Here is a 28000-nt window from a genome sequence, read left to right as displayed (position 1 = left end):
GTCTGATGTGCAATATTTCCCAAACAAAACAGTTTATTACATTGTTAGAAACAACAACAACAGGGAAACATGTGTACTCGTACTATACAACTTCTGTATAACATAGATTATCCTATGTTCAAGTGACTGAATGAAAAGATGAACTACCAGTATCTGTCTATGGCTCATCATGGTAGTGGACTTTTGCCGTTATTTACTTGTTCATTGATCAATATTGAAAATGAATGATTCCAAAGCGCAGTTTGAGGTTTTGTTATTTGTGAAAGGGTGAACCTCGTACTGGTCATGGTGCTGGTGAGGACATTTTTTATGAATTTATTTAAACAAGGAATTAAACAGTACATGAATAGAAGTAAAATACATACAGTATTTTCCTTGGTGTTAGTTGAAAACGTTGCCCTGTTTGTCTACCTAAATCTGTGGGTATGAATGGAACAACATGAATTTAAACAATATGGTCATTTTAGAGGTTTGTGTAATTTGTCTTTGGGACAGCACTTGGGCCATGATAGGCCACTGATCAGTTGAAAGGCTAGCTTAAAATCAATAGCAGCTGTCTTAGAATGCATAACATCAGATAAGCTCTCTGCACAAAAAACGATGCATCAGTCAAAAAGATGAAAAGCTAGAAAAATATCTATACAGTATTCTAAATTACATTTGCCTTGTTTCTGTTTCTCTTTGGTTCTGTGGTGCGATGAGGGAGACATGTGAAGACTCCCATGTATTACCACTCCTGACCTGGGTACCTCACGTCTGTCTTGCTGCTGCTAGAGATGAAATGTGTTCCGAGCTTCTGTTTGTGTTCCTCACGGCCCCTTGCTGTAGCTGGAGGATTTTTTCCCCCCACTCATCATATAGAGAGGTGGGGGACTGCCTATACAGTTTGAGGGGTCACAATACCCTGGGGCTCCTGTAGCTCCCCTGGAACCAGAGGCACCTGGGCTACCATTAACACCGTCTTTACCGGGAGCTCCATCTTTACCGTCCTTCCCGATGCCAGGGACGCCAGCCACACCTGATAGACAAAGGATGAGGGAGATGATGGCAACAGGTACTAAACAACACCTCGTCATGTCTATGTGTGACCAACTGGGTTCAAACCCAGGTCTCTTGAGCGACACCAGACTGTGTTAGCCTGCTGAGCTAAAGTATTGACATAAACTTGAGGAGCTAAAGAGAAGAATGGGGGGAGGGGTGGTGTTACCTTGTGGGCCTGGCTCGCCTGAACTTCCTGGGATTCCCACTCCGTTTTCTCCCTTATGTCCTGTATCCCCCTTTACACCAGCATCACCTACAGAGAAGAGGAAGACATTTCCTTTCACATGTTGTACATTGACTGTCTGAAATGGGCTATTATCCCCACAGGAGGTATTTATTTGTGTGTAGGTGTGTGTGTGCGCGAGTACATGCGTGGGTGTGTGTGTGTGTCAACAAAAGAGATGCAATTAACAGGATTTATCAGAGAGGGACTTTGCTGTGTTGTCTGATTTTGCCCTGGATGTGAAGGCATGACTCAAGACCATCTACAAAGAACAAACTGTACAAACACACTGTACAAGCTCTTTCAGAGCACTAAGCAGGGTTGGGGAGGTTACTTTCTAAATTTAATATGTTACAGTTACTAGTTACCTGTCCAAAATTGTAATCAGTAACTTTTGGATTACGAAAACACAGTAACGTAATCTGATTACATTCAGTTACCTTCAGATTACTTTCCCCTTAAGAGGCATCATAAGAAGACAAAAGCGTATGTCACAAATTGAACCACGTCTACTGCAGGATAAATCAATGTTAAAGTTTACATAGCTGGCCATATATGGATGTTACATATTACTTTATGGGTTGGATATGTAGGCTTCTTCTAACCCATCGCTTTCTACTACATATAATAATACGATTAAATCATCTCTTTACATTAAAAACCAAAGTCTATCAGAATTCCAGTCATTCTAATAAATGTTATACCCCTTGATCTTCAAGAATAGGACTTGGAAATATGGAAGTATAGATTAGCCAAATTGTTTACCTGAGCATAACCCCAAAACTAAGGACTTATTAGCCAGCTCTACTCTGTTGTTTATGATTTTGTTGTCATGGAGAACGGATTAGGCACATTGATTCGAGTTGAAAAATAAATGCTGTGCTCATGGGTTGGCATGCTTTGAGCACTACTGAAAAGTTATATTTACATGTTAAAAATGAATGCCATATGCTGCATTTGCTATAGGCCTATTGTTAACCTTTATGTTGGTGACACTTTGATATCTTGATAATATGCAGCTGTTTAAAGGGCAAATCCACAGATGAAACAATTACCACTCCCTTCACAGAACAGCGCAAACTGGCTCTCACCAGAATAGAAAGAGGAGTGGGAGGCCCCGGTGCACAACTGAGCAAGAGGACAAGTACATTAGAGTGTCTAGTTTGAGAAAGAGATGCCTCACAAGTCCTCAACTGGCAGCTTCATTAAATAGTACCCTCAAAACACCAGTCTCAACATCAACAGTGAAGAGGTGACTCCGGGATGATGACCTTCTAGTCAGAGTTGCAAAGTAAAAGCCATATCTCAGAATGGCCAATAAAAATAAAAGATTAAGATGGGCAAAAGAACACAAACACTGGACAGAGGAACTCATCCTAGAAGGCCAGCATCCCAGAGTCGCCTCCACTGTTGACGTTGAGACTGGTGTTTTGCGGGTACTATTTAATGAAGCTGCCAGTTGAGGACTTGTTTGGCATCTGTTTCTCAAACTAGACACTCTAATATACTTGTCCTCTTGCTCAGTTGTGCACCGGGGCCTCCCACTCCTCTTTCTATTCTGGTTTGAGCCAGTTTGCGCTGTTCTGTGACCACAAACTTTTGAACGGTCATGTATATATATATATATATATATATATATATATATATATATATATGTATAAATCCAAAAATGTATGTAGCAACTACATATTGCCCCTTTAAGTCTATCAAAAGTGTGTGAGTTTGAACATGTGTCCATTAGGTCTATGGATGTATTATTTTTATCAGCATGAATTAGAAAGACCCACTTTTATTCTATAGGCTGGGATCCGCACTATGCAGCTGTTGCAAGAGCGCTTTTTTCACTGGCTGTCCACTGGTTTCAAAAACAATGATTGATAGGCATCTTAAACTTCTTGCATTCAACCGTTATTTGGTTCAAATACAACCATTATTGGGTTCAAATACACATTTAGACTTGTGAACAGCCATCTACAACAACCACAATCCTGTAAAGCTCAAATAGCTAATGAGAGAGCAGCAGTGTGATTCACATCAAAGCGCTAAGTAGATATCAATAATAAGTGATATCCATATCTCCGCAGACTACACCACTGATGTCATCCTTACCTCCAAGTGTTTATTGAAGTTGGATAATCTTTGGATGCCGACAGCTGTTACACCATTGGAAGACATAGCTTGGACTGTAGCCTACAAAAGCCTATTCCTGCTCTTTTCCCGCGATCCATCAAACACATTTGGTGTGTCATCATAGTGGTCTCTAACTTCTGGTCAGACTCGCTCAGGTGGAACAAATTTAAACTTGCGCCTTTTTTCAATGCTGATTTCAATGTCATCGAGAAAACAGAGAACTGTCCAAATCTCCTTTCTGAATTTAAAAATCATCCTCGAATTAATCATCTAGTTTTTAAAAGTTTCACTAACATGATTACAATATTTTTGCTGGCAATGTAACAGATTACAGTTACCGTTTTTTTGGTAATCCCTTACATGTAACTGATTAGTTACAAAAAAAGATTAATCCATTAGATATAACGGATAACATGTAATCCTTTATTTCCCAACCCTGGCACTAAGCTACTGTACTGTGGCGACAATGAACCTGGAGGCCAGACAATGCAGTATTTCTGTAAAATATTTAAATAGGTTTAAATAGAGTGCATCCGTCAGTACGGCTGTGGGCCCTCTACAGAAATACACTATAATGGACAAATAGAAGGCCTAAGTATTTGTACTGTGGCTATACTTTTGTGGTTGTAGTTTCTATGTTCTCTACCGTACACAATGAAATGGCCATTTCCAAGATGGCCGAAGTATTCCATTGGAATGATCAGTTCTTTATACATTTCACCTTTATCTAGCAAGTTATTGATATATAATTCCCCCGTTATCTTTGATCATCTTTGGGTATCCACTTAGTCCTACCTTGTTTTCCAGGTGTGCCTGGTAACCCAAAGTATCCAGGTGGTCCCTTCATTCCCATCAGTCCTCTGGGACCGGCCTCTCCTGCAGTCCCTGCTGGGCCCGGTGGACCTGCGGGGCCCCGCAGTCCTGCCATTCCAGGGGCCCCGATCGCTGCTGGTTTCTTTAGGACCTCTTTCTTAAGCTCTGCTAAGTGTTCTAGATGGAGAGAATTTTTCAAATGTCAGTTGAACAAAACACCCTACATGGCAGTCTGCCTTAAATGATTGTTACAGTGTGTAGGCTACACAATATTCACGTACCTTCAACAATTGCTGAGCATACTTCGCGAAGTTTGATATCATTCATTTTAGGACCCTATTGGATTTGGAAGGGTGAAAAGTATATTAATTAACACCAGTGTGTATTACAGTTGTCCTTCACTTGCTTGGAAGAAGGTAATTACAAGTAGGCCTCTAGGCCCAGGTTAAAGGTAATTACAGGTAGGCCTCTAGGCCCAGGTTAAAGGTAATTACAGGTAGGCCTCTAGGCCCAGGTTAAAGGTAATTACAGGTAGGCCTCTAGGCCCAGGTTAAAGGTAATTACAAGTAGGCCTCTAGGCCCAGGTTAAAGGTAATTACAGGTAGGCCTCTAGGCCCAGGTTAAAGGTAATTACAGGTAGGCCTCTAGGCCCAGGTTAAAGGTAATTACAAGTAGGCCTCTAGGCCCAGGTTATAGGTAATTACAGGTAGGCCTCTAGGCCCAGGTTAAAGGTAATTACAGGTAGGCCTCTAGGCCCAGGTTAAAGGTAATTACAGGTAGGCCTCTAGGCCCAGGTTAAAGGTAATTACAGGTAGGCCTCTAGGCCCAGGTTAAAGGTAATTACAAGTAGGCCTCTAGGCCCAGGTTATAGGTAATTACAGGTAGGCCTCTAGGCCCAGGTTAAAGGTACTTACAGGTAGGCCTCTAGGCCCAGGTTAAAGGTAATTACAGGTAGGCCTTTAGGCCCAGGTTAAAGGTAATTACAGGTAGGCCTCTGGGCCCAGGTTAAAGGTAATTACAGGTAGGCCTCTAGGCCCAGGTTAAAGGTAATTACAGGTAGGCCTCTGGGCCCAGGTTAAAGGTAATTACAGGTAGGCCTCTAGGCCCAGGTTAAAGGTAATTACAGGTAGGCCTCTAGGCCCAGGTTAAAGGTAATTACAGGTAGGCCTCTAGGCCCAGGTTAAAGGTAATTACAGGTAGGCCTCTGGGCCCAGGTTAAAGGTAATTACAGGTAGTCCTCTAGGCCCAGGTTAAAGGTAATTACAGGTAGGCCTCTAGGCCCAGGTTAAAGGTACTTACAGGTAAGCCTCTAGGCCCAGGTTAAAGGTAATTACAGGTAGGCCTCTAGGCCCAGGTTAAAGGTAATTACAGGTAGGCCTCTAGGCCCAGGTTAAAGGTACTTACAGGTAAGCCTCTAGGCCCAGGTTAAAACCTGTAAGGCCCAGGTTAAAAGTAATTACAGTTAGGCCTCTAGGCCCAGGTTAAAGGTACATTTACATTTACATTTACATTTAAGTCATTTAGCAGACGCTCTTATCCAGAGCGACTTACAAATTGGTGCATTCACCTTATGACACCCAGTGGAACAGCCACTTTACAATAGTGCATCTAGATCTTTTAAGGGGGGGGGGGGGGGGGGGCAGAAGGATTGCTTTATCCTATCCTAGGTATTCCTTGAAGAGGTGGGGTTTCAGGTGTCTCCGGAAGGTGGTGATTGACTCCGCTGTCCTGGCGTCGTGAGGGAGTTTGTTCCACCATTGGGGTGCCAGAGCAGCGAACAGTTTTGACTGGGCTGAGCGGGAACTGTACTTACTCAGTGGTAGGGAGGCGAGCAGGCCAGAGGTGGATGAACGCAGTGCCCTTGTTTGGGTGTAGGGCCTGATCAGAGCCTGAAGGTACTGAGGTGCCGTTCCCCTCACAGCTCCGTAGGCAAGCACCATGGTCTTGTAGCGGATGCGAGCTTCAACTGGAAGCCAGTGGAGAGAGCGGAGGAGCGGGGTGACGTGAGAGAACTTGGGAAGGTTGAACACCAGACGGGCTGCGGCGTTCTGGATGAGTTGTAGGGGTTTAATGGCACAGGCCGGGAGCCCAGCCAACAGCGAGTTGCAGTAATCCAGACGGGAGATGACAAGTGCCTGGATTAGGACCTGCGCCGCTTCCTGTGTGAGGCAGGGTCGTACTCTGCGGATGTTGTAGAGCATGAACCTACAGGAACGGGCCACCGCCTTGATGTTAGTTGAGAACGACAGGGTGTTGTCCAGGATCACGCCAAGGTTCTTAGCGCTCTGGTAGGTACTTACAGGTAGGCTTCTAGGCCCAGGTTAAAGGTACTTACAGGTAGACCTATAGGCCCAGGTTAAAGGTACTTACGGGTAGGCCTCTAGGCCCAGGTGATCCATGTAACCCTCTCTCTCCCTCCAGTCCATTGGCTCCCTGGGGACCGGTCAAACCCTCATGACCCGGCTGCCCTGGTCTACCATTTTCCCCGGTATATCCCCTCATGCCCTTCTCTCCAACCTAGACGTGAGTGGACAACACAACACGACTTAAATGTTAACTGTACACCATACAGCATTCAATTATTCCATCAACCAACCAACCAATCAACCAATTGATTAACCAACCAACCAATCAACCAATCAAATAAATTGTGACATTGTTCTGTACCTCTCCTTTGATTCCAGGAACACCAGAAGGACCCTATAAAACAACAATAATCGACTGAATTAGGACCCTTGTAGTCACTACAAATACAGCGGAATACTAAAGCTAGATCAAATGTGTCTCTCAGTAGAACATATACCTGGTCTCCCTTGACTCCAGAAACTCCTGTAAGACCTGGATCACCCTGAGGACAGAGGTAAGATTATCAATACAGACACTGTATCTTACAAAAGAATACTGTCTCATTTTTCACATGATATATGGTATTGATGTGAATCCATGGACTTACTTCACTTCCCTTTGGGCCAGTGGGACCAATAGGACCCTAGGAACAAGACACAGGAAATCAGAAGTCATTCAAACACCTTAATCTACAAACTGACAACTATTACTAAAACAATAAACTACTACACATCAGGACTCACTTGGTCTCCCTTGTATCCAGTGTGACCCTTCAGTCCCTTTTCACCAGTGTCACCTTTGTCCCCTTTGTCACCCTGCATGCCTGTATCACCTGTGACCCCCACTGGTCCCTGCTTTCCGGTCTCGCCCTGGGGAGAGTGAAGCAGGATCAATAAGACTCATGGTTATCATTAAAGGTCATCTAATAATTGTGGGTTTAAGGAGTTCAGCTGTCAGCTCATTGTTACAGTCAGATGTAAGGATTGTTATTGATGAGCAGTATGCATGACAATCATAGTTGAGTATATGAATATAAAATGACTACTGTATTGTAGATTTAATAACAGACTATTATAAACGGTTGAAATTGAATAAAATTTAAATAATTGTCAACTTACAGTAGTTCCTTTGTCTCCTGGTTTTCCATCTTCTCCTGCTGGTCCAGTTGCCCCCTAAACAAACAATATAGTATTTTTAAGCATCTTCAGCACCATCAGTAGAATATGGATCCACAATCATGGCTAGCAGTGTTGAGTGATAGTAAACACTTAAGTGTGAAATTTGATACTCACTGTTTTCCCAGGACCTCCGATTGATCCTACTGGTCCGTCAGCTCCTGTGTCACCCTGCACAAAAAGCATACTGTTTACAATAGACAAACACACGGAATGAAACTGTATCCAAGACACGCACGCACACAGACACACACACATTTTACCTTGGCACCTCCAGCTCCAACCAGCCCCTGCTTTCCTGGGAAACCCTGCAGAAACAACACACAGGATATCCTCAGAATAGCGTAGGTGTTATTTTTGAGAGCATTACAACATAAGGGATGGACTACTTCCTTGTTGTGTTGTTTCTGTTGATTCTGTTTCCCCTGCTATGACCTCTGACCTGTATAAATGTTTTATTAATCTGGTCTGCAGTGTGGTTTGACTCGAAGGCAACCAACCGCTCGATTGATTTTCGTAGCGTTTGCTTTCCTTTTAAGACCAACAAAAGGTAATCTAATTTATAATTATATTCTTAGATTAATTATAATTATTTTATACAAACGTCAAAGATTAATATTAGACTCACTGGAATTCCGACGACACCCCTGATTCCTACAGTCCCAGGAACGCCAGCTCCTCCCTGTTGGAAAGATGACAGGTATGTTCACAGGATAACAGATTGATTTCTTGACAGATCGTGTAAGCCTGGATATATTCTCTTTATTTAAACTGTACTAACTAAGTATACTAAACTATATATACAGTTGAAGTTGGAAGTTTACATACACTTAGGTTGGAGTCATTAAAACTAATTTTCAACCACTCCACAAGTTTCTTGTTAACAAACTATAGTTTTGGCAAGTCAGTTAGGACATCTACTTTGTGCATGACACAAGTAATTCTTCCAACAATTGTTTACAGACAGATTATTTCACTTATAATTCACTGTATCACAATTCCAGTGGGTCAGACGTTTACATTCACTAAGTTGACTGTGCCTTTAAATAGCTTGGAAAATTCCAGAAAATTATGTCATGGCTTTAGAAGCTTCTGATAGGCTAATTTACATAATTTGAGTCAATTGGAGGTGTACCTGTGGATGTATTTCAAGGCCTACCTTCAAACTCAGTGCCTCTTTGCTTGACGTCATGAGAAAATCAAAAGAAATCAGTCAAGACCTCAGAAAAAAGATTGTAGACCTCCACAAGTCTGGTTCATCCTTGGGACCAATTTACAAACACCTGAAGGTTCCACGTTCATCTGTCCAAACAATAGTACGCAAGTATAAACAGCATGGGACTACGCAGCCGTCTTACCGCTCAGGAAGGAGACGCATTCTGTCTCCTAGAGATGAATGTACTTTGGTGCGAAAAGTGCAAATCTATCCCAGAACAACACCAAAGGACCTTGTGAAGATGCTGGAGGAAACAGGTACAAAAGTATCTATATCCACAGTAAAACAAGTCCTATATCGACATAACCTGAAAGGCCACACAGATAGGAAGAAGCCACTGCTTCAAAACCGCCATAAAAAGCCAGACCACGGTTTGCAACTGCACATGGAGACAAAGATCATACTTTTTGGATAAATGTCCTCTGGTCTGATGAAACAAAAATAGAACTGTTTGGCCATAATGACCATCGTTATGTTTGGAGGAAAAGGGGGATGCTTGCAAGCCGAAGAACACCATCCCAACTATGAAGCACGGGGGTGGCAGCATCATGTTGTAGGGGTGCTTTGCTGCAGGAGGGACTGGTGTACTTCACAAAATAGATGGCATCATGAGGCAGGGAAATTATGTGGATATATTGAAGCAACATCTCAAGATATCAGTCAGGAAGTTAAAGTTTGGTTGCAAATGATTCTTCCAAATGGACAATGACCCCAAGCATACTTCCAAAGTATGGCAAAATGGCTTAACGACAACAAAGTCAAGGCATTGGAGTGGCCATCGAAAAGCCCTGAACTCAATCCTAAAGAAAATGTGTTGGCAGAACTGAAAAAGCTTGTGCGAGCAAGGAGGCCTGCAAACCTGACTCAGTTACACCAGCTCTGTCAGGAGGAATGGGCCAAAATTCACCCAACTTATTGTGGGAAGCTTGTGGAAGGCTACCCAAAACATAAGACCCAAGTTAAACAATTTTAAGGCAATGCTACCAAATACTAATAGAGTGTATGTAAACTTCTGACCCACTGGGAATGTGATGAAATAAATAAAAGCTGAAATAAATAATTGTCTCTACTATTATTCTTACATTCCACATTCTTAAAATAAAGTGGTCATCCAAACTGACCTAAGACAGGACAATTTTACTTGGGTCAAATGTCAGCAATTGTGATAAACTGAGTTTAAATGTATTTGGTTAAGGTGTATGTAAACTTCCGACTTCAACTGTATGTACAGTAAGTAGCCATAAAACGTAGACTGACCTTAGCTCCATCCACTCCAGGGAGTCCATCCATGCCGTCTGCCCCAGGAGTACCCTGTAATCACAGTTCATCATTGACCACAACAACAACAACAGCAACAAAACCTCAGCGTCATAACCACACTCATAAAAAATAAGAGCGATGTTACACAATATGAATTGTTCAGGTCAATCTAACTATACAACTAACACTACAAAAGGATCCTGCATCCATCTGATGACTTATTAGTAAGGAAATAAGTTCAATTTATGTTGTATTGTTTGTTTACTCACAGTGTCTCCCTTTGCACCAACAGGACCCTGATCTCCTCGAGGACCGATGGCTCCCTGAGAAACGCCCATGCAATTAACCATGCAACAATTTAGGTGAACATAAAGGCTTGGAACAAAACCATATTTAGAAAGCCCAGTAAAAACACGAGAGATACTGTAGAAGAGAGGAGATACTCACATCATCACCTTTTTCTCCCTCCAGACCCTGACGTCCACGAATGCCCTCCATACCCTAACAGAAAACAAGTAGTCACTACAGAACATAATGTCAGACATTTTGGAAAACACCGTTCAGTCCTAGGTAATGTCAACCACAGTCTGTCCTCCAGTCATTGATTGAAAATGGCAGTTATAATTGACTGAGTTGATTAAATGAGTAGTGCTTACAGGAGAACCCGGTGGTCCGGTGGGTCCTGGGATGCCGTTGAAACCAGGGGGACCCTGAGAGGAGGAGAGAACACGGATAGTGAGTTTTAGACCCTAAACACTAAAGTAGAACATTTACAAGACTTGTAGTAAATATTGTCTTAAACCCTTACCCTGTCTCCTTTATCTCCAGAACTACCAGGAAAACCAGCACTACCTCTTTGTCCCTGGAATGTATTACAGATGTGAAAATGTATTAAATTTAATAGGATTCACAGTGATGCACAGCAAAAACAATAAACAGATATAAATGGCTGGTTGTACGACCAATTTGACTAGAAGCAAAAAATCTTATGTATCATCTCTGAATGTGCATTTTTTGCTTTAGGCAGAAATCCTATGTAACGTTATAGTGTGCTCAAAATACCCATTTCCATTAGAGGCAGAAATGTCGGCATTCTCATGACCTATGTTCTGCTTGGAACAGGAGAAAATAGGTGTAGAAAATACAAAACAAGCGACTGGGATTTTCGATATCAGACAGTGAAGTAGAATGTCAGCCTGTATGTGTTGGTATATTTCAGAGCAAGGACGGTTCTTACATCATCTCCCATCTTGCCTGTTAGGCCCTGCACCCCAGATGGTCCAGGCTCACCCTGTGGATTAGCAACATAGGAAAAACACAAATACTCACATCTAGCGATTTGTGTGCTTGAATAATCACCCTAAGCACCCAATGTACTTAAGCGCATTGTCAAACATCACACTTTTTCACTAAACATTAGAATTGATTGCTTGTCATACCTTTTGTCCAGCTTCACCTGCAGCTCCATTGTCACCTGGTAATCCCTTGTGTCCCTGGAGATGACATAACAATCCAGTTCAGACTGAATAGCATCAACTATCAGAAGCTCACATTGGTGGTTCATACAGTGATATTCCTCCCACAATGTAAAGCGCTTTGAGCGTCTGGATAAGTTATACATAAATCCATTCAATGATCAGTTACTGGTATCAGAGAAAACCAATGGCCACAATGGTGTGAATAATGATAAGGGATCTGGTGCCCAAAGCCAGGTATGTATTTCATTCAGTGTCTGTCACTAAGATTCCTCACCTTCATCCCTGATAGCCCTGGGTTTCCCTGTGGTCCCGCTGGACAGGCAGCAGGGCACTGCCGACAAACGTAGACAGACACAGATATAACATTATCACTACACCTGCAGGGGGGCTCACCTCCTCGATAGCCACTGACTGAAGAACACTATAGCTACCAATGTTCCACATGCAGATTTGTCAGAATGAAATGGCAGCGACAACAACAATGTCTAAGGGAAGTGTGAATTAAGCTGAAGTGTAGTTATTACAACAACAGCAGACCCGGTGAAAGTTGGTTTAACCCTGAGAAAGATGATAAAAAGAGACTCACATCATCCCCACTCCCCTCAGCTTTTCCAGCCCCAGGTGGTCCCTTAAAAACAACAGAGTGAGTGACACAGTACATATCTCTATGGAGTGACATCTTAAACAGAGTGTAGATGTCCACAAACACTACAGCAAAGATCTCCAGTGTTTGAGGCTGTGCAATCAATGTCCATTAATGCAGAAGTGATACTGATTATCACTCTGCGTCAGGGTTAAGATGCCACCCTAAAAGTCGGAGAGAACTCTTATGACAATATTGATCAAATAAATAATTAGGTTAATTAATGAGAAAGACCAAAGAGACAAAGCCACAGAGAGGAACATCGGTCAAGACTCCAAGTCGGAAAAACAGAGGTCAATTCACACAGGATACAGATGTTGAATTCACCAATTTCAGGTTAGATCCAGAAGTTAGAGGTTAGTATCAGTACTTACCACAGGTCCAGGTGGTCCTGGTAGACCAGCGGGACCAGGGAGACCCAGACCCCCTCTAGGCCCAGGGGGACCCTGATAACAATATGGACTGTTACAGTTAGACATGAAACACACAGAGAATGTCCTACTAGACACTGAAAAGTCTGACATGTATGTTACAAAATCGTCCACAGACTTTTAAAAGGAACAATGAAGTGCACTATGACTGCTACGACACGTAATGCAGAATTCCGAACATATCCTGTATGTTTTTATTGCTGGTTGTGTTCTGTTTAACCAGTCATTACTATAGTCATTACTATGTGATCCTTATTTGAACACTGACCTCAGGCCCAATGTTCCCATCGTCTCCTGGAGTTCCTGCTTTCCCAGGCGGGCCCTGTAGGGAGCGACATACTCAAGTTATGTGATTATTCTATAGCAGGGCTCGATTAAAATACTGTATGCTGTCTTAATGCTGTTTAGAACACGGGGTGAAGATGATGTGAAGCTGTTGAAGGGGTGGTAGTACATACGGGGGGTCCAACTGTCTCAGGGCCCTGGGAAATGAGAGAAAAAGTGATCAGCTACGTCATGTTATTTAGCTATAGAAAATAAGTGGACTGACATGTTCCATGGCTTGACGGCGATAAATATCAGCAAAAGGTTCCCATTAATATATAATGATCTAAATATAGTGAATACTTACGGGAGAGCCTGCTGGTCCAGGAAAACCTTGAAGTCCCTGTTATTAGACACAGAACCGTATAATATTAGTTAACATTGTCCCTGCTGTTAAAGTTATTAGCAACAAATTGTTTCTTTAGTAGGTTCCGGGAAGAAAAATAACTCACTCTCTCGCCCACAGGTCCTCTTGGGCCCATTGAACCAGGCACTCCCTTCATTAAAAAGGAGAAATCATTGATCTACAAACTAAAACATTCTCTCTCCCTTAGTTTGAATTCTAATAATATCAGTTGAGTGGTGGAAAGATGCTGTAAACGGTTCAATGGCCAAAGCTAATACACAAGGTGATAGAGAACAACCCTGTCTTGCTCCACAAGGCAAAATAAAGACTGTGTGGTACAGGTAGTGTGTGTGGTACAGGCTGAGTGTGTGACAGGTAGTGTGTGTGGTACAAGCTGAGTGTGTGACAGGTAGGGTGTGTGGTACAGGCTGAGTGTGTGACAGGTAGTGTGTGTGGTACAGGTAGTGTGTGTGGTACAGGTAGTGTGTGTGGTACAGGCAGAGTGTGTGACAGGTAGTGTGTGTGGTACAAGCTGAGTGTGTGACAGGTAGGGTGTGTGGTACAGGTTAAGTGTGGTACAGGTTGAGTGTGGTACAGGTAGTGTGTGTGGTACAGGTAATGTGTGTGGTACAGGTTGAGTGTGTGGTACAGGTAGTGTGTGGTACAGGTAGTGTGTGTGGTACAGGTAGTGTGTGTGGTACAGGTTGAGTGTGTGGTACAGGTAGTGTGTGGTACAGGTAGTGTGTGTGGTACAGGTTGAGTGTGGTACAGGTTGAGTGTGGTACAGGTTGAGTGTTGTACAGGTAGTGTTGAGTGGATGACAGGCCATGTGTGTTGTGTGTGGTACAGTAGGAAGTAGTGATACTTACAGAAGCTCCTGGTAAGCCAGACAGGCCTCTCTGTCCAGGCAAACCGATCTCCCCCTGGTCACCTTTGGCCCCCTGAGTTACAGACACAACAGACGGCTGAGTTACAGACACAACCAAAGCCACACATAGCAGACACAACAAAAGCTAAGTATTGCTCTGTACACAAAGAAATCTGACAAACAGCTTTATTATCCATCTGCATTGCTCGTCACCGTTGCTAAGATACACCGTGGCTGTGCCGGTCAGCGTTAAATTTAATCAATGAAAGATGTGCAATTTTCATCAGGACAGACAGAAAGAGAGATAAGGGGAAGGCAGGGTGGAGGAGAGAACACTGATCTATTTTTGCAGCTAAATTGATTGTAAGTAATGACATAGGTTGAACTGCAGGATGGAAACAAAGAGTTAAATACATACTTAGAGAATGAAACACATTTAATAATATGGCATATCCTACTTACAGTAGTGCCAGCACTGCCAGGTGAACCTGGAAGGCCCTGCAAGTAAAAAGAAAGACATTGGTTATCCGTTCTAGTCATTGAGAATAGAGAATCAAGAAAAGTGTTTACTGTCTGTCGAAGATGCAGTTTGAGGCAATATCCAGCATGTTAAATGACATAATGCAATTGTTCATTTTTCATTCTATATGTAGTTTGGATGGAATGGATAGACGTACATCTCTGCCGTCTCTGCCGTCCTCTCCGTGTGGCCCCCGGGGCCCCTCAGGGCCAGTGGGACCAAGAGGGCCAGGGACAGGCTTGGGGTCAGGCTGGAGGGTGAAGAGACAACACAGTCGATGAGTACATGACAAGGACTGAAGGCCACTCTGAGGGGAGTGAAGAAAAGTCTTACTCCAGACAGAGTTTGATTGGACCACTAAGGTAACAAAGCATCGAGTCAATCAGACAACAGAGCATTGAGGTAGATTATTTGCCCCAAAAACACCAAGAAAAAAGAAGGTAGAAAAGATAAATACCTCAGCATTGGCATACATCTGAAGAAGCAAGAGAAATGAGAAACATGTAGAGTTAGTGAAGAAGTCACACCACCTTCACCCAAAGTGTCAGGAGAAGCTAAAGCACCTGTCCAAAAACAATAGCTGTGAGCAGAATCATATAGGCTCTATCTATGGGTCTGGCTGTGAGCATATCATGCTGTCATTGACATACAGAACCCCATAGTAAACCTATAGTCCCTGTAGTATTACAGTCTCCCTGTACCATTTTAGTGTTGGCGTACTGAAAAGATACTGCTGTACGCAGAAAAGTTACCCTCAAAGCTAGAGGGAATAGACCATAGTCAAATTGATAGACATATTTGCATCATAAAGACAGACGGGAGATTTTCATTCTGCAGTCTATGGGACAATAGGACTCTGCCCACTCATAACAGCATCTACTCTAATCTACAATTCTGACCCGAGGAGGCAGACTTGAATATGCTGCCAAAATGGAACCACTTTATGAAATGTGTCTAGTCCAAATTGAGAGTGAGAGCTGCCAGTATTCTCTCTGTATGAATGAAGTGCTTATTTGACATATTTATTGTAGTCATGGCACTCCTACAATGGTAGAACAGGCCATCCTATCTCTTCACAATTTTGCAGGTGCAGATTCACAGAAGCCAGTTAGTGAAAGTTATGTTGCTGGTCAATATGAACCTAAAACCAAAGCAAGTAAAGACCACGTGGAGCCAAGGTTGTTGTTGTTACCTCTATGGCAGGCAGCTCTTGGCAGTTCTCTCTATTGGCTCTCTTTGGGTCACAATGGATCAGCATCCACTGGAGTTCAAACTAGAATGAGACAATGGCCTGAGATTGATCATTTAACATAGCATAGAATAGCATGGCATGGTTTAACATAACGTAACCTAACATTTTTAAACTTCAATCAAATATTGGGGAACCAATACCAATACCTTCTCAACCTTAGCCTGATCCCAGATCTGTTTGTGCGGTCTTGTCAACTCATATGGTTATTGTCATCCCAAACAATGACCACAACTGTTGGCAACACAGCACAAACCAATCTGGGACCAGGCTATCCCTGCCCCACTCACCACAACAGAAGCATCAGCGTCAATGTCCAGCCTCCCAATAAGTGTATCTCCCTCGGTGTTGACGGGGCCTTTCCCCTTGATGGGCTTCTTGTCCACGGGCTGACAGTCCACATACAGGGTGACCTGGTCTCTCTCCACCCCAATCATCATCTGTAAGGATATGCTATAGGGTTACTGTTGTTGATCCTCAGGGGCCATCGTAGTTCATGTCATTGGGAGACTGATAGCTAAATAAACACGTTTTTAAAATGCTAATTTGGTAATCAGTCACTAAATACATTGTACCAGGTGTAGGGTTGCACATTTCCAGTAACATTCTCAAAGTTCCCTGCTTATTCCTTCCTGATTCCAGGAATCTTCCATCTGGGATTTCTGGACAAATTGGGCATTTTTGGATAGTTTTGGATAGATTTTGCAATGTGAACCAGGAGTACCATCAGTCATTCCATCACCTTGTGCCACTTGGTGTTGAACAACACAGAGAGCCCTGGGAAGGTGACGGTCTGCAGGTTGCCATCCTGGCCCATCAGGAAGTACTCCAAGGCTTGCTGGTCTCCATTTAGCCTGAGCCCCGCCTGCTTCCGTCCGTCCTCGTCCACCACCTGCCACACGTTCCACACCTTGTTCACCGTGTTCTTGATCATACGGAATGTGACCATGACGGAGTACTCGTCAGGGAAACCCCGGGGGAAATTGAGCCTGGGTGGAGAAGATTAGAAGATGAAAATTAAGATAAAGGTGGGTGAGAGAGGGAGGAGGAGAGGAAAGGGTTGATACATGAAGGAGTCCTCAACAGGGAAGCCCCTAGGGAAGTTCATCCTCAGTGGGAGAAGGATGGATGGACAGAAGAAAGGGTTAAAACGCATCTTTACAAAATCGTCATTTGAATCATTCTCATTAAGAATGCAGTTTAGTTAGAGTCATAGAGAAGAGGGCACCGAGAGCGACGTTTCGCAGTGGGTAAAAAGAAGCAGCTTTCCATCACACACAGTTTGGTTCTATGATTTCAGATCTCTAACGTTGGCTATTGTCAAAGACACTCATCATCCCAAAGCAGAGGTAAAACTGCTGCAGGCCACGATCACAAAGCATCACACACAGTGCTTAATTTTCCGTCCAGCTCCTCACGCCCACCATAACATTATGAATGGAGACATCAATCAAACCCTAACACTTTTATGTTAAAGCTCTCCATCCCTCACTCTTTTCTCTCTCTCTATCCTCCATCTCTCCCTGTCTCTAATGCATGATGCATTCATAACTCAACAGTTACAATTACTCCAAAGGAACAAGGAGGCCCTTTATTTCCACATCAAACCCTTCTGTTTTAAACAGAAGCAGAGCCCCAGTGGCTCTGATCAACAGATCAACCAATCAGTCGACCCTTCTCTGTTTCTAACATGCAGATTGCTCTTCAGTCTCTACAGTCCGAAACCTCTAGGCTGGTATTCATTAAGTGTCTCAGATGCTGATCTCAGATCAGGGCCCCTCCGGTCAAATCATTATTATCTCAAAGGAAAAACTGATCCTAGAGCAGCACTCCTACTTAAAGGTTTAGGAATACGAGCCCGGGGGTTTTAACTAGCCAGGCCAAGGGCTCCATAGGTGGTGCCTTTATGGACAGGAGCTGCAGAGCTGCAGTCGGCTTGTAAATAGATCAAGATAAGGCAATAAAAAAGGAGTTTCCTGTACCCTATAAAACAAATGAAGACCACTCTAATGTTTCTGCTGTGTGTGTGTGTGTGTGTGTGTGTGTGTGTGTGTGTGTGTGTGTGTGTGAGTGTGCGTGTGCGTGTGCGTGTGCGTGTGCGTGTGCGTGTGTGTGTGTGTGTGTGTGTGTGTGCTAAGTGCACCTTGGGAGAAAGTCTCTCACAGCCTAGGCCAAAGTTTGAAGTGTGCTGTGTTGTAGGCCTCTATCCCCTGCAGTGGTAAGGGAACGGGTATCGGAAAGGAACCCTTCTGACGACAGACTTCAAAGCCCAGACAGACTGGCCACTGGATGCCGAGGGATGCATGTTTTTGTGATTAGCGTCACGTTGCCCTGAGTGGCATGAGGCAGGCTGGGAGGTGTCAGTATGTTACACAACAGAATTTGTAAACAGGCCCGCTACAGGTCATTAGCCAGACCAGACCAGACCACCAGTGAAACACCGGAAGACAGCTTATGTTAAAAAGGGTAACCACCTGACAACAACTTCTAGCCTACTGAGCAATGTGCAAACGGTCTAAGCTGAAAATGGCAAATTGTGTAGTGGTTTTAGATCAAACAAATGACAGGGTACAGTACCAGTCTAGAGGATCCCCACACATTCACTGCTTGATCTAGGCAAGACACACACCCAAACACAAACACAAACACAAACACACATACACATGCACACAGTCTATCTTCACACAGGAAGCTGCTCAGTCTCTTTTGATTCCCAGAATCCTTTATGAGCACAGACAGGAACAGGAGAATAAAACTACAACTAAGAATGCAGCATCATGAAATATGTCTCTCTGTTTTTCCGGGAGGAGATATTTAATGGTTACAGTGGGGGGGGGGGGGGGGGGGGGGGGGGGTTCGCCCCTTGTCGCCAAGAAATGCCAAATAGGTTCAGACATGTTGTTCTCTGCCAATTACAAGCTGTTTCCCAGTGTGATAACACCTGTCAGGAACCTATAATAATACCACACCTGCATCAACCCAGGGGGAAGCATTTATTTGTGTGTGTGTGTGTGTGTGTGTGTGTGTGTGTGTGTGTGTGTGTGTGTGTGTGTGTGTGTGTGTGTGTGTGTGTGTGTGTGTGTGTGTGTGTGTGTGTGTGTGTGTGTGTGTGTGTGTGTGTGTGTGTGTGTGTGTGTGTGTGTGTGTGTGTGTGTGTGTGTGTGTGTGTTTAGCGATTATATGTGTGTTGCTCTTTCTGGTTTCTTCATTCTTTCTTTACCTGATAGGTATTGAAAGCTGGCCTCCCTTATCAAGCCATAATAATACAACACCTGTATCGACAAGCTTCGGCATTTTCTTTTTCTGTTTTTCCTTACCTGGTAGGAATCTGGAAGTTGGCCTCCTTATCGAGGCGGTATGCCACCTGGAGAGGAGTGGAGCCCTCCACCTTCCTCACCCCCTTCAGAGGAATAACATCCAACTGGAACTGGGTGATCAGATCGAACCCTAAACGAGAGGTAAACTGATTTCCAGATGTGTCCTGTATCGTTCTGAATAAATGACACGTGACATTACTGTACATATATAGACATTCTGGTGAAGTATACGTTATATACTGTGTTCCAGGAGTAGAAAAAGAAACAATGCATCTGATTGACAGGTACTGGACTTCTTTGTATCCTACACATGGTGTTATAAAAGTGTAAAAGCATGTTTCTGGTTCACATTCTAGTTTGTAACAAGTCACGTGAAGTGGACATTTTGGAATTTCGGTGTTGTCGCACTTTACTATGTTCAACGGTTTATTCTTATTTCATACTCTGTATAAAACACTGGGTGCAGTGATACTACTAGCATATTATTATAATTAGTTGTTCTCTTGCCTGGGCTGGCAACACATAGTACAACATGTTCTTTGAAGGCAGCTAGTACATCTGTTCCTACCAGAACATCTGTTCCTACCAGAGCATCTGTTCCTACCAGAACATCTGTTCCTACCAGAGCATCTGTTCCTACCAGAACATCTGTTCCTACCAGAGCATCTGTTCCTACCAGAGCATCTGTTCCTACCAGAACATCTGTTCCTACCAGAACATCTGTTCCTACCAGAACATCTGTTCCTACCAGAGCATCTGTTCCTACCAGAACATCTGTTCCTACCAGTACATCTGTTCCTACCAGTACATCTGTTCCTACCAGAACATCTGTTCCTAACAGAACATATGTTCCTACCAGAACATTTGTTCCTACCAGAACATCTGTTCCTACCAGAGCATCTGTTCCTACCAGTACATCTGTTCCTACCAGAACATCTGTTCCTACCAGTACATCTGTTCCTACCAGAACATCTGTTCCTACCAGAACATCTGTTCCTACCAGAACATCTGTTCCTACCAGAGCATCTGTTCCTACCAGAGCATCTGTTCCTACCAGAGCGCTGGTACACAATTAACATCTTGCTGAGCTAGAATTGTTCCTACTAAAATCTTTCAGGCTTCAGCGGAATATTTTATTTGGCTTATTTGAAACCTAAAGGTGTCTCAAGTCATTACGCATTTAGACAGCCCAGCCCAATTCACTAAGCAATCACAGCAGCTAACTTAATTGTGACATTCTGTATTTTGCTTCCTTATGGATTTCTGTAAACCGAGGCTGGTGGTTTTCAGGTCATTTAAAATGTAAGTCTTTGCTGTCTGGTGAAGAGAAAAACCACAGGGACTATAGTGTTGAACTACTGCTCCATACGGAGTCCCTTCTGACCTGGTGTCTTGAAGAGAGGTGAGACTTGGCTACAGAAAGACATCTCATTAATACTGGCTCAGAGCTCCTGCGATATCTTGTAGTGTCTGAGACAACATGGAGATATGTAGTATGTCTTCCCATGCAGGTCTCCTTTGATTGCATCATAAACTACATCCACATCTCATGGTGTAGGGCAAGCAAGCTGTGGCCAAAGTCAGACCGCAGTGGAAGCAAATTGTTGCTGTGTCCAACCAGGGATGAAGACGACTAAGTTAGTACGCATATTCACATAGTCAATATTTCTAAAAGACAACATATGATTGTTAGTATCTAGCGTATACTTTACCTGGAAGGTCATCTTGTCCATTTCTCATGGGAGGGCAGACAGCTGTGTCCCCATCTAACCTGTTGAGATCTAACTCTGACGGAAAACACACAGGGGAAGCAGCTTGGTTATGATGTTTCTGTTCACAGCATCAACCAGACACCAAATCACAATTCACAGTGCCATCTTCAAGGGAAAGCACCGGGAGATCGATCACAGGTCATAAAACAAGGTAAGAATGCCAATTCACATTATGCTCATGATCCACACTGGATGCATTTTTAATGTCGGTTATTCTTAAAGCTGCAGCGTCTGTATTTCTCAAGTTAATTACACAGGCACAAACTGAACAGCGTGTGTATTGTATTGAAAACAATGGACACATACTTTGACTTCTACACCTGCATTGCTTGCTGTTTGGGGTTTTAGGCTGGGTTTCTGTACAGCACTTTGAGATATCAGCTGATGTAAGAACTGCTATATAAATACATTTTATTTTATTTTATTTGATGTGCTTTGAATATGTCAGTGTGGGATGACAGGGGTAATGTTGATGAATGTTGTAGTGTGACTGTGCCATGTTGCCTTGCATACACTGTAACGTCTGTAAAGTGACTAAAGAAGGTCAGACCGACAGGTAATAGCTCTTCTTTGTTAATTTATGAATCTTCCTGTCAGTTATTGAGATGTCCCCCTGGGGGCGAATGTAAGAAGCCAAGAGTCATCAATCACACTATTGTGCTATTGTGTTTTTCTTGTGTGATTGAATGACCTATAATATTAGTATTGTGTCTTTAGTCTTTGTTAATTTAATATAGCCTACATATCTGTCTGGGATTCTAAATTGTTAACTGTCATTGGATGCGATTCACTGCAAAAAAGAGCTGATGTAATGTAACTGAAACCTGAGGGGATTTTTTACATTTCCTTCTCAACTAAAACCTTAAGTGAACCTTGAAACTTGAAACAACGACAGTGGAAACATTTGATGATGTTTCATTAAAGAGCCTTGCTCTACTGTAGCAGTAACATCTCAACGTGAAGCTACTAAATTACTCAAGAATCAGAAAACAAATCTCCTGACCTCCTCCTCCTGTTTGATATGAGGATGAAAATGCATTGCATGGGGAAACTAGGAAACAAAGATCTGGAAGTAATGAAACAGCACTGGGTGCCGGAGTACCTCTAGCCTCTACTCCCAGTCAACAACCTGAGTCAGCTCATTTGGATGTGCAGACTGTGGAGGCAACACATCTGGAAGTCCCTATCAACTCCACCGTAACTGCTGAGTGGAGGGGATACTTTGGGGAGATGGTATTTATCCTGTGTGTGTAGTGGCCATAAACAGTTCTCTAACTGTGCAGTGTGGGCTGTAAGGAGTTAACGGCTCTCTCTCCAAAACCAGGGAATGTGTCCCAAATGGCACCCTATTCCATATATATTGCACTACTTTTGACCAGATCCCTATAGGCTCTGGTCAAAAGTAGTGCACTATAATGGGAATAGGATGTCACTTTGGATACAACCAAGCGTTTTAGCCGCCTAGTCATTACGCTAAATGAGCAGGAGATTGAGATGGACTTCAGCTCAGCTCTTACAGTACAACACCGCCGTTACATGTGACTGAGAGCTATGATGATGACTAGTGGATGTAAGCAGACCATTTCCAAAAGGAAAGTAATCTAGCTACCTATTAGACCACACATCATGTGCTTGTACTGCGAAAGCAAACCGTGCTATAAGATGGCATTCACATTACACGTAATAAGAATAACCATTAGGTTTGTTTTCTGCATTAGATATTCCCCCAAGTCTGAAATGTATTTGTTTTGATGTTGAAAAACACCCATAATGTAGATATATGTGCTATTGTATCTCTCTGACAGCTTGGAAGAGAGGCTTATACAGATGTAGAATATTAATTTGAGCCAGTTTGCTACAGAAGGAAAATCGTGTGAATTATTATGTGGATTATAATTAATATATTTTTTTTGTAGGGCTTGAGACATTTTTCACTAGGGCTAACCAAGTCTGACATTTTTAAGTGGAAACTACAAACTTTAGAAGCCTTTGTAAACATCATATACACTAAAACTTTGCATTTCCTGCTATGCAAAAAATGTATGCAACAACAGGATGATCAAATTAAGATACGGCATCTGTAACAATTAAGAAACAAGAGATTATCTGAATTAATCTACAGACTAGTACAGTAGGCTACACTATGTCTGCTATTTCTGTCTTCATAACAGATTTGCAATTGTAATAAATGGAATGACCTGTGATAGTATTCTGAAACAATTTGTGTGTTTTGATACCAAAAAGAAAGTGAATTATTAATATCAAAGTAGTTGTGCAAGCAAACACCACATCCCAGTAGTACACCGTTATGAGGAAGTGATGTTCCCATCATGACCCTGAAGGCTTCTGAGTAACTTACGGCTGAGGGCAGGAGAGAGTAGCAGAGAGAGGAGGGCCATGCAGGTAGAGGAGTACAGCAACATTGCTGGGTGCCATGGTCGCTTCCTGAGGGAAGAGAGAAAGAGACAAAGAGAAAGGGAGAGAGAGAGATGGCGAAAGAGAGAGAGAGAGAAAAAGAGAGAAAGAGGACAGCTGGGTCAGTGATCTGATGTCTTCATACATGTCTTTGGCCTAAATTGATAAAGCTTTAGAGTACCGACACATTAAAAGAGATTAAAACTAACGTAGACACATCAATATTATCTGACAGAAGTAACATACAGTATGTGACGTACTGATCATTACTGTATCAATGACTACAATTAGTTTGATAGATGAAGATCTTATGATAACACAAACACAGAAACCCACGCATTTCTCCTTTGACAGGTAATGGGGGAAACTGTGTCATGAGGATGTTCATAAGCAGAGACAGACGCGAGTGTACATCTATGTCAGACACGAGTGTACATCTATGTCAGACACGAGTGTAGATCTACGTCAGACACGAGTGTAGATATATAACAGACACGAGTGTAGATCTGTCTGACACGAGTGTACATCTATGTCAGACACGAGTGTACATCTACATCAGACACGAGTGCACATCTACGTCAGACACGAGTGTACATCTACGTCAGACACGAGTGTAGATCTACGTCAGACACGAGTGTACATCTATGTCAGACACGAGTGTACATTTATGTCAGACACGAGTGTAGATATATGTCAGACACGAGTGTACATCTATGCCAGACACGAGTGTACATTGTCTAATACACTAGCTCAACTCCAGAGTAAGAATACATGTCATTACCAAGTAGGTTTGCAGAAATTTGGAAGTAACAACTACACACAGTAAAGACAGACATTGTGTTGTAGAACGCAGAAACAGTGAACATGACTGTGGAGAGCCGGCCACTGACCATTGTTGTCATACACAGGCCGACACCATAGGAGGCTGCTAAAGCGAGGATGGCTCATAATAAAGGCCGGAACGGAGCGAATGGAATGGCAATCGTGTGTTTCATGTGTTTTATACCATTCTACCCATTCCAGCCATTACCACGACCCTGTCCTCCGCAATTAAGGTGCCACCAACCTCCTGTGAATGACATATGAATGTGTACTACAGAAAGCAACAACATTGTGCTGTGTGTCCCCAGAACGATCCACAGGCAATTCTCTCTTTCTCCCTCCCCTGGCCTTGTTTTCCTCAACCCTCCACAGCCTCTTCTTCTATCAGAAGGCTGACAGGCAGGGTGATATGGAGTGACGGCTGAGGCACCAAGGCAGTGTGAGACGGCAGAGACAGTATGCACAGAGGTATTTTTTAGACAGAGAGGTGCCGTGTTAAAGCTGAGATCTGCATTTGGGAAAACAGCGCCACTGGCTGCCCCCAGGGGCATTTGTTATTGTTTTGGTTCTGTATATTAAACGGCAGCGGGGAGCTCCAGCAGTAAGAGAAAAAGAAATCACGGTAAAATACTCTGCTGTTCTATCGTGGGTGCAATGACGTTTGTTGTTTGAAGTAACAGCTTTGTTGTTGTAATATTTCAAAGGAACGGGGCAGTTTCCCCGCTGTGGATTCCAACTTTAGGGAGACATGGGAGAGAGAGGGGGGGGGGGGGGGGGTGCTGTCAGAGAAATGACTAATGACTTACTCAGCAAGGTCCCTACAGAGGAGGGAGGTAAGAGGCAGTTAGCCACCAACATATGCCCTTCACCATGGAGGATGCTGCCCAAATCACTACAGGCTGGCAGCCCTGCATCTCACCATGCCCATCAATCTATCTACCAGCCTGGCAGCCAAGAACAGCCCTGACCTTGTATAACCATTATTATGGGGAGGGCTTTCACTGACAGGAACCCTGGACCACGGTACAGTATACCCTCCAACACAAACCACAAGACTATCTGGATAATGGAGCTTTTGTTTGCTTCGCTGGAAAATGTACTTGCCCTGCATCTCCATATGTGGCCACTAGTTGTGCAGAGCAGTTTTAGTGTGAGACATGAGAGTGATGGGAAGGAGAGAGAGAGAGAGAGAGAGAGAGAGAGAGAGAGAGAGAGAGAGAGAGAGAGAGAGAGAGAGAGAGAGAGAGAGAGGAGAGAGAGGAGGGAGAGAGAGAGAGAGAGAGAGAGAGAGAGAGAGAGAGAGAGAGAGAGAGAGAGAGAGAGAGAGAGAGAGAGAGAGAGAGAGAGAGAGAGAGAGGAGAGAGAGAGAGAGAGAGAGAGAGAGAGAGAGAGAGAGAGAGAGAGAGAGAGAGAGAGAGAGAGAGAGAGAGAGAGAGAGAATGCAATGTAGCACTAACTGGGGTTAATTCACAACAGAGATGTACATTCCTTCTGTGCTTCTGGGCATTTCAATTTTCATTTGTCCTTACATCCAGTCTGATGCTGTGATATACAGGAAAGGGAAGCTTACTGTTCTTTGATGCCTAGTGCACCATAGACTCCCAACCCCTGGGGATAAACTGTCACAGCAAACAATAGAATCAAAAACATTTTGACATTGGTGGTCTGGGAAAGCTTGACAGCAGTCTTCACATCAGCTCTTGAGCTGCAGAAAATATCTTTGGATAAAGCAATTGTGTTTTGACTTTTTCCTCATACTATGTTGTCAGACCACAGATGAAACTATAAAGCAAGCCAACAGGGCAACAACCTCAACAACTCTATTCTCAGGGGGAAATTCTAAATCAATATCCTACGTCAGCCAGATGTAGGATGATAGGTCAACGGCATTACCGATAAGAACATAAACATATTTAAGATTGCGCCTTTTGGCTCTCTCTGAGTGAAAAGCACAGTGTGTCATCTCCAGCATCCAGAGATTGTTTGAACGTATTCTGGCCTCCTCGCTGTGCCTCTGGTGTCACACATATGGCCTTGTCCCCCGGCGTCACAGAGCCTGGACCGTGTAGTATGCCAGCTCTCCTGGCGTGGCTTCTGTTGCTCTCATCTGTCTTAATTACACCAACTGGACCCTCATTCCAGTCTCTGCTGCTCAGCCTTACAAATTAAACCCTGCGGTATCAATCACTTTAATTACTATGTTAATAATTTGGTAGCATTCCCCAGACAAATCTTTATGGCTATAAAAGTAAAAAGTGTGTGTGTGTGTGTGTCACTTTCATTGCCACAATGGGTCAAAAGGTGACAGGCCAACATGCCCACACTGACACACACACAGGCAAGCAGGCACACACACACACACCACATGACACTGTCTGTGTGACAGGGGCTATTCGAGAGGCCAGATGGATCTTTGACAGAGTTTTAAATCATGACAAAGACACAGTTAACCAGCCCACTGGAAAGCTAAGGAGGAGAGGAAGCCTTCTTAAGGCTTATCAGCTTTATTTGTCCTATGTTCGAATGCCCACAAAACAAGGTTTACTGTCTGCGCATGCGTGTTTGTGTGTGCGTGAGTGTGGGCCAGATTATAAAGCTGTGCTATCTCAATCTTGGCCTCTGGCCACGGAGTTTCTATAATCCATGCAGAGCTAAATATTATAATGGTACCAGCCCACAACATCACTGGCTAATTTCAAGGCTGTATAAATTCAAGCATGAGTATTTTCAATTTCTAATAAAAAAGTGCTGTATGTGTTAGTTTTTTTTGTTATATAATGTTATTTCATTATTCGAGAGCGAGTCAATGGTTCAGGGGAATCTGATACTAGAAAACTGATGATTTCACTTTTTTCTTTTATCTATCCGTGATGAAAAGAGTAGATTCCTAATGAGCAATGTTTCCCAAATCTCTCCTCTAGTACCCCACGCCATACCATTTATTTGATTTATTCGAGTTGTAGCACACCTGATTCAACTGGTCAACTAATCACCAAGCCTTTATTGACAGTATTTGAATCACATCGTCTGGGTCTGGAATGCATCAGATAAGTGGAACGGCTGAGGATTCTAGGGGAAATGTTTGGGAAACACTGCTACAGAGAGAATGTCATACTGTTTAATCATTTCTTGACTAGCACGTCCTCAGACTAGAAATATATTACGTCAAGACAACAGTAAGCCTGACTAAACTCTGACCTCATGATTTTCCCACAGTAAGGTCACACCCAAGTGGATCACAATAATGTGCCAATCCACCCAGATATTACCACTTCAACATGTAAATAACTGCACAATACATGTATCATTCAAAAAGCTCTTACCTTGTCAAGACAGCACAGTGGTGCTCCATGTTTTGCTCTCGTCTAGGTGTGATGGGCGACGCAGGGCTTTAAGAGCAAACAGACAGACAGACAGACAGACAGACAGACAGACAGACAGAGACAGACAGACCGAGATAGACAGACAGACAGAAGTGAGTGAGTGAGGTAAAGAAGCAAAAGGAGCCACAGGCATGAATCTTAGGTTAGTTCCCCCTGTAGTTCAGTCCTGGTGCTGGGAGAGCATGGTGAGGACTGACTGGTGGTACCAGGTCTGGGGATGCTCAAACT

General features: G+C 43.3%; 1 protein-coding gene across 2 annotated transcripts; it reads right to left on the bottom strand.

Annotated features, from left to right (window-relative positions):
- Positions 1-8: 8 nt before the first annotated feature.
- LOC129820010 (collagen alpha-1(IX) chain-like) lies at positions 9-27952 on the bottom strand. 2 transcript variants are annotated; one of them, XM_055876797.1, is made up of 38 exons: positions 27713-27952; positions 23512-23597; positions 21093-21167; positions 19381-19510; positions 16806-17052; positions 16354-16503; positions 16007-16087; positions 15272-15289; positions 14972-15064; positions 14757-14792; positions 14296-14367; positions 13533-13577; positions 13388-13423; positions 13215-13238; positions 13025-13078; positions 12700-12771; positions 12269-12310; positions 11957-12013; positions 11644-11697; positions 11442-11495; positions 11013-11066; positions 10861-10914; positions 10652-10705; positions 10474-10527; positions 10202-10255; positions 8357-8410; positions 7992-8036; positions 7846-7899; positions 7672-7725; positions 7297-7422; positions 7161-7196; positions 7011-7055; positions 6875-6907; positions 6578-6724; positions 4489-4543; positions 4190-4384; positions 1208-1294; positions 9-1018 (listed from the first exon to the last, which is right to left on the bottom strand). In XM_055876797.1, exons 1-38 carry the CDS (start codon positions 27739-27741, stop codon positions 810-812), a joined length of 2865 nt encoding a protein of 954 aa, XP_055732772.1. In that variant the 5' UTR covers positions 27742-27952; the 3' UTR covers positions 9-809. The 2 variants fall into 2 exon arrangements, with proteins under 2 accessions (XP_055732772.1, XP_055732773.1); XM_055876798.1 differs by lacking the exon at positions 15272-15289.
- Positions 27953-28000: the final 48 nt, after the last annotated feature.

The sequence above is a fragment of the Salvelinus fontinalis genome, chromosome 22 (assembly GCF_029448725.1).
Source record: "Salvelinus fontinalis isolate EN_2023a chromosome 22, ASM2944872v1, whole genome shotgun sequence".
Classification (NCBI taxonomy): domain Eukaryota; kingdom Metazoa; phylum Chordata; class Actinopteri; order Salmoniformes; family Salmonidae; genus Salvelinus; species Salvelinus fontinalis.
This window is presented reverse-complemented; position numbering and strand designations above follow the sequence as displayed.